Source organism: Hydra vulgaris, chromosome 09 (genome assembly GCF_038396675.1).
Source record: "Hydra vulgaris chromosome 09, alternate assembly HydraT2T_AEP".
Taxonomy (NCBI): Eukaryota; Metazoa; Cnidaria; class Hydrozoa; order Anthoathecata; family Hydridae; genus Hydra; species Hydra vulgaris.
Genome location: NC_088928.1, coordinates 35,667,501 through 35,680,708, shown reverse-complemented (window position 1 = coordinate 35,680,708; position 13,208 = coordinate 35,667,501). Strand labels below are relative to the sequence as shown.

Genomic DNA, 13,208 nt, shown 5'->3' with positions numbered 1-13,208 from the left:
TGCAGCAAAAGAGATTTATACCGAACTTCCAACGTTTAACAGATCGACCAAGCATCGATGCTTAGCGTAACGCAACAAACAAATCTTCACATATTTTTTTAATTATAATTATGCATTTAACGTGACAAGAAAATGCATTTTAAAAGAAAAAGACTAGTTCGACAAAAAAGCGAGTCTAAAATAGTTTACACGAAGTTTTGTTCTAAAAGATCAGGTAATCTTTTTTATTTTAAAAAGTGCTAATACTGACATGCTGTGTATTTCTCTTCTTCTTTCCTGCATATTTTAATTAAACAGCATTTTTACCGCTGCGAGAACCCTCTTTCTTTAAGCGCAGTATTTTAAAAGAAAACACAACAAACTGCGTTTGCAGCAAACAACTCACGCTTTGCTTGGTTGTCAGTAAATAATGAAGTTTTTTTTAGTTTCTTTTGAAAAAAGCGTTATGTTTGCATTTGAACGCAATTAAATTTTTGGCATTAACAATGCCTTCTTCTTCAGTTAGTTCACTTATACACGGCCCTCTAAATGCGGACGGTAAGTAAAGATGTTTGAAATTTTAATTAAGTTAGGAAAAAAAAACTATAATTTAAGGTCATATATTTTAGATGAAAAAAAACCCATAAAGGTCTATGCACGAGTTCGTCCGTTTAATGATGAAGAAAAAGAGAGAGGAGATAACGTCTGTGTTGAGACGTTTGATGACGAAAAAAGGGTAAAAAATAAGTTTGAACAAGTTGTAAGATCCTTTAAAAGTTTTTGTCAAAATAAAATTTTAATATTGGCTATACTTAATTGTTAAGATAAAGGTCATAGATGAAAAACACTCACAAGAAACAACTTACCATTTTGATGGCGTTTTTAGCGGTTCAGACTCAAACGAGAAGGTAAACGATTTAAAGCTATAAAAAATTAAATTATGTCTGATTAATGTATATTTTTTTTATGTTGTTTTCAAAATTTTATTTTAATTTTATAATTTTATTTAACTTTCTACTAGTTAGTATTAAATGTTTCTATTTTACACAGTTTCTCGACACTAATAAGTTGTTTTAAATTTAGGTTTTTGTCCACACTACCCAACATTTACTAACAAAACTTTTGAATGGAATTAATTGTGCTCTTCTGACGTACGGTCAGACTGGATCAGGTATTTTTTAATTATGTTTTTTATAAATATTTCTCCAGCTTTGTAGTTTTGAAATCGCGCCTAATTTTAAGGCTTTTTAAAGTTACGCATATCTCGATTGAAAATTACCAAGATAAACAAGCTTCTAGCGTGAAATCGTGTATGTAAAGCAAATTTTAGAAACCTTTATTATTTTTTGAAGCCCGTAACTGTTTTTGGTTGACTTTTTACAAGACACAATTTTTGAATTCAGTTTTTTGCTTTACTGTATGATCTTGTTCAACTGTATATTTCTTTTATTTTAGCTTTACACTATAAAATCACTTTCTGTTTTATTCTCCCTTAAACCACTTATCAATTAAAAATAGTGCTGTTAAAGAAAGGGCTACTTTGTTTTTGGTTCGTTTAACATTTATTTAACAATTATTATCAACATTAATAAGAGTAGCCTTCCTTAGTAAGTTTTAATTATTTTTGAGAATTTAACCAACACTATTTTTCTATGACCCTTAAATGTTTAACATTAACAGTAGCAAGTGTGACTTACGTTTCAAAGTATTTTAACCCGGCTGTTGGTCGTGATATATCGCTTTGTTAAAACACATTTAGTAGTTTTTCCATTTAAATATTAAGCTGTTTTTATTATTAAATTGTGCTGTGTAAAAAATGTGTTTTTAACACAAAACAATTTAATAACAAAAATAAATTATTTAACAAAAAAGGGCACTTATTAGATTTATTTAAAGTCAGAACCTTAAAACTTATGATATTAGTGACCTAAATCCACTAGCAGAGAAACAGAACTTTAGAAAAACTTCTGTTTTTTCCATTCAAATTACATGTATAAAATCATAATAAACATGTATAAAAAATAAAAAAAAGTTAAAAAATTCTGATTTTAGCTGCCATAGGCCTCTTTTAATCTCTGTCTCAGCCCACCAACTTGCTTGATCTTTCTACGCCACTGCCAAAATCCATTAAAATCTCAGCGGTCATACTATTTTATACTTAAAGCGCAAAATTGTGAGCTATAAAACAAAGATGATTGAAAGTTTTTTTACATAAGTTCAAGCTCGAACTTTATAAAAAACTTTCGTTTATTTTTTATACAGAAATTTATTTTTATGGTAAACAATCTATTAAATGGCCTTATCTATTAAATAGACTCTGAATCGAATTTTTGGTGCCTGGGTACCAAATATCAAGTAAAAAGAATAATTTAATGACTTTTAAAATCGGTGTTCTTTTTGAGCCTCCGCATCACTACAATAACTTATAATTATATCTTATAATTATAACTTAATTTAGTTTAAATATGTTAAAAATAAATTCTTAAATCAGTACAAAAAAAAAAAAATTATGTTTTTAAAAATATGCTTTTTTATTTTACTAGAAATAATTGATAAACTTCAAGTTTATTAATTACTTCTTAAATAACAGGGGAGCGTGAGGAAAAGTGGAACATTGAAAGATATATTCTAAAATAATTTTAATATATTTTTTATATAATGTATGAACTTTACCAAACAAGTTTTAACAGATAAAAAATTATTTCGGGCACTGACTCCCCAAAGATTGACAGCAGGTTAGGATAAAGTATATATTTTTGATTTTAGAGGAACCGTATCATTAAGGTAAAGTGGGGTCGGTATGGAGTGAAATGAGACAAGTGAGTAGTTAACAACCTATTAACAACAATTATTAATTAAAAACTATTAATTTGATAAACCACGTAATCTTCATCAAAATACTCTAGAGGTTTCCACCAAGTAATTACACAAAAATGAGATGGAAAAATGCTTTTCAAAAACATGGCTTTTAAAACACGCAGAGAGACAAAACCATGTTGGCTAAATAGAGGGGCTAAATCTCATTGTTTACATTTAATAACATTGATTAGGGACCTTTCCTAATTCGAATATTTGGTATGTCCCACTTCTCCCACATTCCATTTCTTCCACTCTTCCCTTTAAATACTAGGGTAAAAAATTCTATTAAATGACCGTATCTATTAAATGACCGTATTCATAAACCTTATTAAAAAATTTTTTTCTCAATATAGACTCTTTTTAGGTGAAATTTAAAATAGGAAAGTTAATTTATTTCTTCTTAATATTTTTATAATTTGTTTGACATGAACGCGTTTCTAAATAGACTAAAGTATATGCTTTTTAGAGTCGCGCATTATTTTAAATTTTTTATTTTGAGCAGCAAAAAAAAAAAACGAGTTTTGTTTTCAGTATTTTATCATCTCTGAAATTTTATAAATTTTGAAGGTCCGATCTTAATTCCATCTGATTTTTGATAAAATTGATTTGGTTAATTGGATTTTGATACTTGCAATGTAAAAATGGAAAACACTAAAACTAATACGATTAAAAATAGTTAATGTTTCAACACGTCAACTTATGGTGTTGAAACAATGTTTCAACACGTTAATTTAAGGATTTTTTTAAGAAAGTTTATGATTTTTTTGTGGAAGCAAATATTTAGAGCATTTTAACAGACCAAATTCTTTCATAAATCCTGATGAAACTATCTTTTGATTTAAATCCAGGACTTAAAAAAAATTTGGTTAAAATAGACATGTGTAATGATTACTCTGTCGATTCAGCAAGAAGAAAAGAAAATATTAGTGTTACCTACTGTTTTTCTGTCAATGGATTAATGTTTTGACCTCAAATCACTCTTATAAATTTACTCAGTTGGACGCAAGGTGTCGCAAATTTTTTTGCAGAATTGGTGCCAATTGGGTCATTCCACGCCATATGGTCCAGAGGTCCCCGCACTACCATCTCCGATTTTAATAAAATTTTGACAGTATGTTGTTAAACATGTTTCATGAACATTGCCAAAATTTCGGATCAAATTAATTATTATTTCGGATTTTGTGGTACATTTTGTAAAGCTTACCCAAACTTCAATATCTGTCAGTAGCTAAAAATTGAATTTTTGGGGTCCTATATTTTTGCAATGAAAGGGTAATATATCTTAAAAACGTGGTTTCTTAGTAAACCGAAGGTGCAGATCACAAATAATTTATTACAAGTTTCATATTATGTCTACATTTTAGTCTATGGTTCGCCAAATATCGTCACAAACGCAACACTGTAAATATTTTTTATTTATTTGTAGTGTCATATCTCTAAAACTAAAGGTTTTTGAATATTGCTATTTTGTCTAAAGGTTCTACATACTATCATAATGATATGGATTAAAAATTTGCTATTTAAAAAATTTCTCTGCTGAGTTATTCTGCAATATGGCGAAAAAAGTGAAAAACCCTAAAATAACGTGAGTTTGAACCCCTAAAACTTGATGTGGGCAAATTTTTTTTGTTTTTTTAATTGTATTATTGGAAAGACCTATTTTCAACATTTTAGAAACAATAAAAACTGTCTTGGAGAGATCTTTTTTATGAATGAAAAAAACTTGGTCAATATATAAATTTTTTGAATTTTACAATTTCGTCCAAAACATAAAGATTTATCATACTGCATCAAAATCAAAGCTTATTGTGCCAAAAATAAAAATATTTTATTGCTCAAAAATTTTTTTAACATTTTCTTGAGTTATTTCTTCGGAGCTATTAATGACAATAAAAACTAGAATATATAGCCATTAAATTTAAGATTTAGAAGAGCTATTTTAATCTCTTGAAAATGGTACTACGCCAAGGAAAAGAAAAACACTTACAACAAATTTATTGAAGAGATTATCTTATTATCTATAAAATACTGCGGATAAATGCATGTTATTGGCAATTTAAAATACTAGAGAAGTTGATGCAACTGACTATGGACACCAACTAAAAAGTGGCGCTTGTTTTTTTGTTATATATGTATTTTTTTAATTTTTATTACGAAATTTTAGGCGACGATTATTCATATGCCTAAGAGTACCATCAATCCAACACGTCACAAATGCGGTCCTGGTTATAGATGCAAAATCTAGTTAAACAATACAGCTTTTACAACACATTTTCTGCAACAAAAAACTAAAAACAAATATTTTTATGTTAATATATTGTTTCTTATCTACAAAAAAAAAAAATTTGTCATAGAAAAAATTCAGTTGTTCGAAACTATAATCAACTTGATTCCAAATTACATATTTAAAATAGCTTCAAATTTGGAATTAATGTCTGAAACAACAATTGACAGTAAATTGTAATATCGACCTGTTGCAGAACTGATTGGATTTGGAATGACTGCAATAACATGCTGCTCAGGAACCCAACAATTGTCCTTGGTGCTAGGCCAGTAAAATGACTGAGCCATACCATGAGGATGCATAAAATCAATGAAAACATCTTCCTGTTCTTCTGAAATTTCACAAACATGTCCAATCCACCAATGTGCATCGTAAATACATGCAACAAAATTTCCAGGACTAAGATCAGACAGTGAAACTAATTTGGTTGAGTTGTTGTTGTAACTCTCATTAACGTTTGCAATAAAAGATGTATTGTCATTTGAAATACGACTGACACAAACCTGATTTTCATTTACAGGTACAAATTTGTGATTATCGCGAGTACCTGCAACTGTGTTTCCAGTACTAAATCGTTTCTCTTGATTGTCTTTAATATTGTCTACTTCATCACTATCAACATAAATAAATGAAATACCTGTGATACTTTCCTTGCAAAAATCATATAAATTTAAGGGTGTTAAAATTTGATTATCAATTGGCCATTGAAAACTGGCAAGTGCTGCTAAACGCTTCACAGTTCCTCCAATTCCATCACAGGGAGATTTTCCATGACTAGTAGCAAAGAAATTCCATTCTGCTCTAATACCATAGTCAGTATAATGGTGACATAAATTCATAAAATTTTTGAAGTTTTTGTACTGTGCAGCTGAACTGTCACTGAAATAATGAATAAGTTCAAAAGATAAAAATGTTTTAAGTTCAGTTAATAATTTACTAAGAAATACATGAACAGAAATAGTATTGTGATGCATGCAATTACTGATAACACAATAACATTTATTTTCAAGTATGTCATTAAGTTTGTAGTAAACAACAAATGCATGCATAGTTGTTTGGCTGTTTTCTCAGTAAAACCCTAGAACAGCATCTTGCACAACAAATGAATAGTTTTCAGAAAAATTCATCAAAATGATCAACTCATTTGACTTCAGTTCATTTTTCAATAATCGCAAATATTTGTTTTGGTTTTTGGCAATAAAATGATGCTTAGATAAAATAGATACTTTTGAAATTAAATCATCTATGAAGTCGTCTACTGGTAATTGCAAAGATTCTAAAGTTTCATCTGCTTTTATCCATTGCTTGAATGTTATAATTTCATCAGATTCATAGTCTTTAAATTGCTCTTCAAGATCATTCCCTGGACATTTATAACAACGATGAAGCATACATTCTTTAGATTCAATATCACAAACTATTTTTTCAATTAGTCATTTATAGTCTACCGTAACTGGGCTACTTGCAAGCATTAATTTTATATTCTGGTGAATAGTACATACACAAAACAATGGGTACCTGAAGATCTAACACTTATACACCATTTTGGACGTAACTCGCAGAATTTAGAAAATCTGACTTCAGCTCCATTTTCTTTTTTATACACCAAAAAAAGTTCCTTTAAGTTAACTAACAGTAATTTTTTTTGCATATGCACTTTTTTTGCACCAATGCGTACAGATACAAAATCCTTTTTTCCTGGACATGTTCTGCTAAAGCTTTGTGTTCATAAAATTTCAAAATTTTTTCTTTAACATATTTTAGCAATTTCTTTGCTGCATTTCTTTCTGAAAGTGCTAAGATTCCACTTTTTGCTTTTAACTTTTTTGCTGCTTTAGCCATTCTGTCTGATACTTTAGCCATTCTGTCTGATACTTTAGCCATTCTGTCTGATACTTTAAACTCACTACATATTTTTATTCTTGACCAACTGTTTGGTATAAGAGTTAAAACTTGAACTTTTTCACGGGGATTACTGATTGTAGATATTTTACCTTTCAATTCTAATATCAAATCTGACCAGTCAATGCAGTTCTCACACTCTACACTTGCACTGCTTAGTGGTAGGACACTATTATCTGGTGATAAACCACTAACAACAGCTATTTTTTCTGCAACTGTTATTTGCACTTTCGAAATTTTGCTTTTTACATAACTAGCATGATCTCTCTTACATAACTAGCATGATCTCTCTTAACACGTTTTCTTAAAGGTGAAATTCCAAGCTCAGAAAGGCTAGTATTAATAGTGTCAGTTGAACAAAATATATCATCTATGTCATTAATATCGTCAATCTTTTCACTTGAAGAGCTTGTGGTTGAATAAGCTTTGTGGTAATTTGGACAAATAACTTTACTTGTTAAATTCGAAAGACAGTTTGCAGTTTCTTGGTCAATACATCTCAAGCCTTTAACTGAGCAACGATTGGCCATACCAAAAGGGTTTAAACAATGGCGCTGTAAATGCGTGTATTTAACCAACAGCAGTGATTTGTGGTGGAAACAAATTAAAGTAATATTTTTAATTAAATTATAAGTTCGCCTCACAATCAAACTCTGTTTCTCGTTCGAAAGTTCTGAGCAAAGGTCAATAAAACCCTTTTTTCGAGAATAAGTACTTAAATGACATAAACTTCCATCAAATTTTCCAATACATCAAGTAGTTAAGTTTTGTTCAACAGACATGTCAGGATAAATTTAAAATAACTCTTATTATAACATCTATTCTAATTTTCGTCTTCGAATATTAGATGTTTGTGATAAACTAAAGTTTTAGAAATTAATTTAAAGAGATTTGTCCGTAGAATAAAAATATACTTACTTACTAAAATTACCTCTACATGGCAATAGTTAATATACGGACCTTAATATCGTTTTTAAAATATCAAAGACTTTGTAGACCTAACTTAGCTTATAAAAACTAGATTTTTTTCGTTCATAAGAAAGATCTCTCCAAGACAGTTTTTATTGTTTCTAAAATTTTGAAAATAGGTCTTTCCAATAATACAATTAAAAAAACAAAAAAAATTTGCCCACATCAAGTTTTAGGGATTCAAACTCACGTTATTTTAGGGTTTTTCACTTTTTTCGCCATATTGCAGAATAACTCAGCAGAGAAATTTTTTAAATAGCAAATTTTTAATCCATATCATTATGATAGTATGTAGAACCTTTAGACAAAATAGCAATATTCAAAAACCTTTAGTTTTAGAGATATGACACTACAAATAAATAAAAAATATTTACAGTGTTGCGTTTGTGACGATATTTGGCGAACCATAGACTAAAATGTAGACATAATATGAAACTTGTAATAAATTATTTGTGATCTGCACCTTCGGTTTACTAAGAAACCACGTTTTTAAGATATATTACCCTTTCATTGCAAAAATATAGGACCCCAAAAATTCAATTTTTAGCTACTGACAGATATTGAAGTTTGGGTAAGCTTCACAAAATGTACCACAAAATCCGAAATAATAATTATTTTGATCTGAAATTTTGGCAATGTTCATGAAACATGTTTAACAACATACTGTCAAAATTTTATTAAAATCGGAGATGGTAGTGAGGGGACCTCTGGACCACTTGGCGTGGAATGACCCAATTGTCTTTTGACTTGAACGTTTAATTGATGGAAAACTAAATAGTCTTTCTAGAATTACTTGAAGTGACTAGAAGAATGTTGACCGAGGTTCATTTTATAGCCTAAACAGTAACAAAGTCTTATTTTAAACGTTATAAAAGCCAAATTAAGTTTAAAAAACTTTTATTTAATTTTCATTTGCAGCTTTTTATTTTTTTATTTTATATTTCGCTGTTTAAAAAAAATGCTACAATACCAAAATGTATAAGTAAATAATTACATGGCCGGGGCAAAAAGAAGACAAAAATAGTCTTATCACTAAGCCCCGTAGTTTACATCGTATTTTTACATTATAAAGCAGTAGTTTTATGAGATAAATATTTTATTATACCGTCAAAAATTAATTTAAATATATTTTTATTTAATTAACAAAAGCCAAAAAACAAAAAAAACAAAAAAAAAGCAAGATAATATGACACAATTTAATAAAAGACAATAAAAACCTCAAGGTGTACAAAAAACGAAACAAAACAAAATTATTTGATAATTAAAAGATTTGAAATAAAGTTATAAAAAGAACTATTCATTGAAAAAATTTATTGATTGTTAATCAATAATTATTAATAGGAGTAAGAGTTATTTTTTACACTGTTTAAGTTAATAATATCAAGAACAGAAACAAGCAAACCAGGTGGCTTGTTCGCATAAGAATTGATTTTACAGTAGTATCGACTAAATCAATCAATAAAAAAATATAGAACTGTATTTCAAGCTGGAAAGTTTAGAAGAGCTTCAAAAAATTGATTTTTACAAGTGTGTGTGTGTGTGTGTGTGTGGGGGGGGGGGGAGTGTTCCACCTCCACCTCAAAGAATGTGATTTTCAAGTAATAGTCGGTTTTTTTTACAAATTTAGTTTTCTCGTCGGGTGTTTGACACAATTCAGTTGGGTAAATTAGTTTTAAAGATCTTATTGAGTGTGTGTGTGTGTGTGTGTGTGTGTGTGTGTGTGTGTGTGTGTGTGTGTGTGTGTGTGTGTGTGTGTGTGTGATTTTGAGGAACTAATCAGTTATTTTAAAATTAGTTTTTAAGGATTCACCCCCTCCCTCCTCATTTTATTTGCAGAACCACCTCTGGTCTCCCCTATGCATATTCAATATCATTTACAATTTGAAAACGTTTGTTTAATAAATTATCGTGCTTAGAGTATGCGACGTAGTGAGTGCATTGTTTTTTAAAACGTATTTAAAAATTGTAACTGCAATTAAAAAAAAAAAAAACATTTGTTTGCGACCAAAAAATACTTCTTTACGGTCATAAATTAAATCGCATTATAAAGTATGATACTTCCTCGAATTTTCATCAATAAAGTTTGTTAAGAAGAAAATAAAATTAAGATTAGACTCAATTTAAGCCTCTTCAAAAATTTGGAACCATTTCATCGAGTAATTAAAATGTTACGAAAACTTTTCTGGTTGAAAAGACGACCACGGTCATTTATAGATCGCTTACCCTAATTTCTCAGAAAAAAGTAATAAAACGAAAGTAAAAAAGTGCGCAAGAAGAAAAAAAAAATTAAAAATATGCGTTTTTGCACGATAATCAATTTTATGTGTAGCCTTATCACTAGATACCTTATTATAGAATTAGGTATCTAGTGATAAGGTTTGTGTTATGTTGGACTTAAACCATATCATATATAAGTTGCAAATGAATTAACAAAACTTTAATTCAGAATAAGATATTTTTAAACACTGTATATAAGGCTTATAAACTTATAGCACCCCCATGGACGTTTAAAATTTTTACGCCATGGGATTATTTCTACTTTTTGGCTACAAATCTGGCTAAACCATATTGGTTTTTTAAATAATCGAACAATCAGGACCAATTTCATAGAGTTTCCGAGTTATTAGGAGAGTGAAGTCATATTATTTAGCATATTCAATCAAGTAAAGGTATGAATCTTCTATTTTATTCATGGATTGTTTTCTGTTAGAAATACAACTAAGAGAAAGTTAAAAAATAAAAGACAGCCAAAAGAAATGAATAAAAAAAAAATAATAATAACAATAATAATAAATGTAAGCTGTGACAATTGATGAAAGTTTAATGGGAAAATAAGAGGAGAGCTTGTGCTATAAAAACTGTTTTACTTAATAACATTTTTTAAAGAATGGTTTTTGATTATTATTGTAATTTTTGTAATAATCTGATTTATCAAATTTATTTTTAAATTGATCAATTGATATTAATATAATATTATTTTACAGTTAACCTTCCATGCTTCTTCAATTACCATACATTACTTTTGTAATATGTTGTTAACTTTTGTTAAAGAAAATGACAGTAGGAGTATTTAGATTGAGTATTAGAAAATGAGTTGTGTAGTTTGTTAATTTGATTGTCCTTCCTGTGCAAGCACTGAAACAAGGCTGCTAATTCAATGATGATACTGATTTTTATAACTGTCTTTCCTGTTTCACTATCAATCAATGCTTTCAGTTTTTTTGAATGTGTATGTTACATCATTCATTTAAAGTATTTAGAAATATTTCATTTAAGTTTCTTTTTTGATCTATTATTAGGAGTTACATGGTACACATTTAGATATATTAATGAATTTTCATTGAATCAAGTTTCATTTATTTTTATCATAAGTCTATTTAAGTCTGTTTTATCATGTGCCTATTTATTCATGCTACATACATTTACCATAAAGACGTTTACCCAAAATGTTGGTTGCACTTAAAAAAATACATTAAATACATTCAAATTAGTTTGATTATGTGTATTTTAAGTTAATATAGTGCATTATACTGATGATTACTTCTTCCAATATAATTGTTTAAGTTTTTATTATTATCATTATTATATATACATACATATATATATATATATATATATATATATATATATATATATATATATATATATATATATATATATATATATATATATATATATATATATATATATATATATATGTATATATATATAATGTGTATATATATAAATTATATATATATACATACATATATATATATATATATATATATATATATATATATATATATATATATATATATATATATATATATATATATATATATATATATATATACACGGTGTGTCCCAAATATAACCGAACTTTTTGGATATAAAATAAAACACACATTATATCATCATTGAAAGTTATTATTTATTCAAAATAGGTTCCATTGGCACGATCAACCAGCGCATGCATAGATTTTTTTATGTCATTTATAGGAATGTTCTTCAGCATCTCGGTTACAGCTGCTTGAATGGCTGGGATATCATCATAAAATGCTCCTTTCATCTTGGTTTTCAGTTTTGGAAATAGAAAATAGTCACATAGTGATAGATCAGGCGAATATGGAGGTGGTTGATGAGAGAAATCCGTTTTTTCATCAAAAATTTGTTCACTTTTTTGGTCTTGTGAGGCAGTGCATTGTCGTGCAATGAAAACAGTTGTTTTCCTGCTGGATATTCAGGTCTAACACAACAAATTCTTTTCCACAAACGATCTAAAACGCCTAAATAGTATTCTTCATTAACAGTTCGACCTTCTGGAACAAATTCCTTTGGACAATACCCTTCGAATCATAAAAAGTAATCAACATTTTCTTGATTCGAGACTTCTGGAAATGCAATTTTTTTGGTTTTGGCTTGCCTTTGGACTTCAATTTAGCAGATTGACGCTTAGTTTCAGGGTCATATTTAAAGCACCATGACTCATCACCAGTTATGATCAAATCAAGAAAGTCTGGATCATTTTCAACAGTTTCAACAATGTCTTTGCAATGCTCCGCACGAGCGATTTTTTGGTCTTCATTTAATTCATGTGGAACAAAAGGCGCACATACCTTTCTTTTACCCAAATCTTGAGTTGAAATTCTCCAAATAGTGTTTTTACCTGAATTTAATTCCTCAGCCAACATTCTTGTAGTAATATTTGCATCGATACCAATGATTTCATGGACTTTTTCCACCAATTTAGCACGATTACTAGCTTCTGGACGACCTGGCCTCAGATCGTCGTTTAAATCCTCACGACCATTTTTAAATCGTGTAAACCTTGTATAAACTTGAGTACGACTCATATAATCATCACCATAAACTTTTTTCATCAATTCGTATGTCTCAGCAAATTTTTTTTCAAGTTTAACACAAAATTTTATATTCGCTCTTTGTTCCATTTTCGTTTTGTAACATTAGGACACGTTTTTCTTTTATTAAAATGGCTGTAACTTTCACATCTGTCATTCGATTTACATGAATGTAGGTGCGTTTGAAAGAGGATGAATGTATCTTTTTCATGCTGCAAATTATCAATGGATGGCGCTGCATGTTATATAATTTAAATATGAAGTTCGGTTATTTTTGGGACACAACGTGTATATATATATGTATATATTTATTTATTAGGGTGATGACTTTTATATAACCTTGTCTCCCTGTATCATAATTTGATGAGCTTTCA

The 13,208-nt window shown here is 28.7% G+C and overlaps 1 protein-coding gene across 6 annotated transcripts in view; it reads left to right on the top strand.

The window, feature by feature from the left end:
• The window catches only part of LOC100212028 (kinesin-1 heavy chain), a 60,562-nt gene continuing 47,354 nt past the window's right edge, over nt 1-13,208 (top strand). For 2 of the 6 annotated variants that reach the window (XM_065805532.1, XM_065805530.1), the window contains exons 1-4: nt 1-214; nt 609-715; nt 804-887; nt 1,063-1,150. In XM_065805532.1, the coding sequence (XP_065661604.1) occupies nt 133-214; nt 609-715; nt 804-887; nt 1,063-1,150 (361 nt within the window). In that variant the 5' untranslated portion in view covers nt 1-132. Of the gene's footprint in view, nt 215-325; nt 538-608; nt 716-803; nt 888-1,062; nt 1,151-10,231; nt 10,663-13,208 lie in introns of those variants that run through there. The other 4 variants (XM_065805533.1, XM_065805531.1, XM_065805535.1 and 1 more) reach the window with 4 other exon arrangements.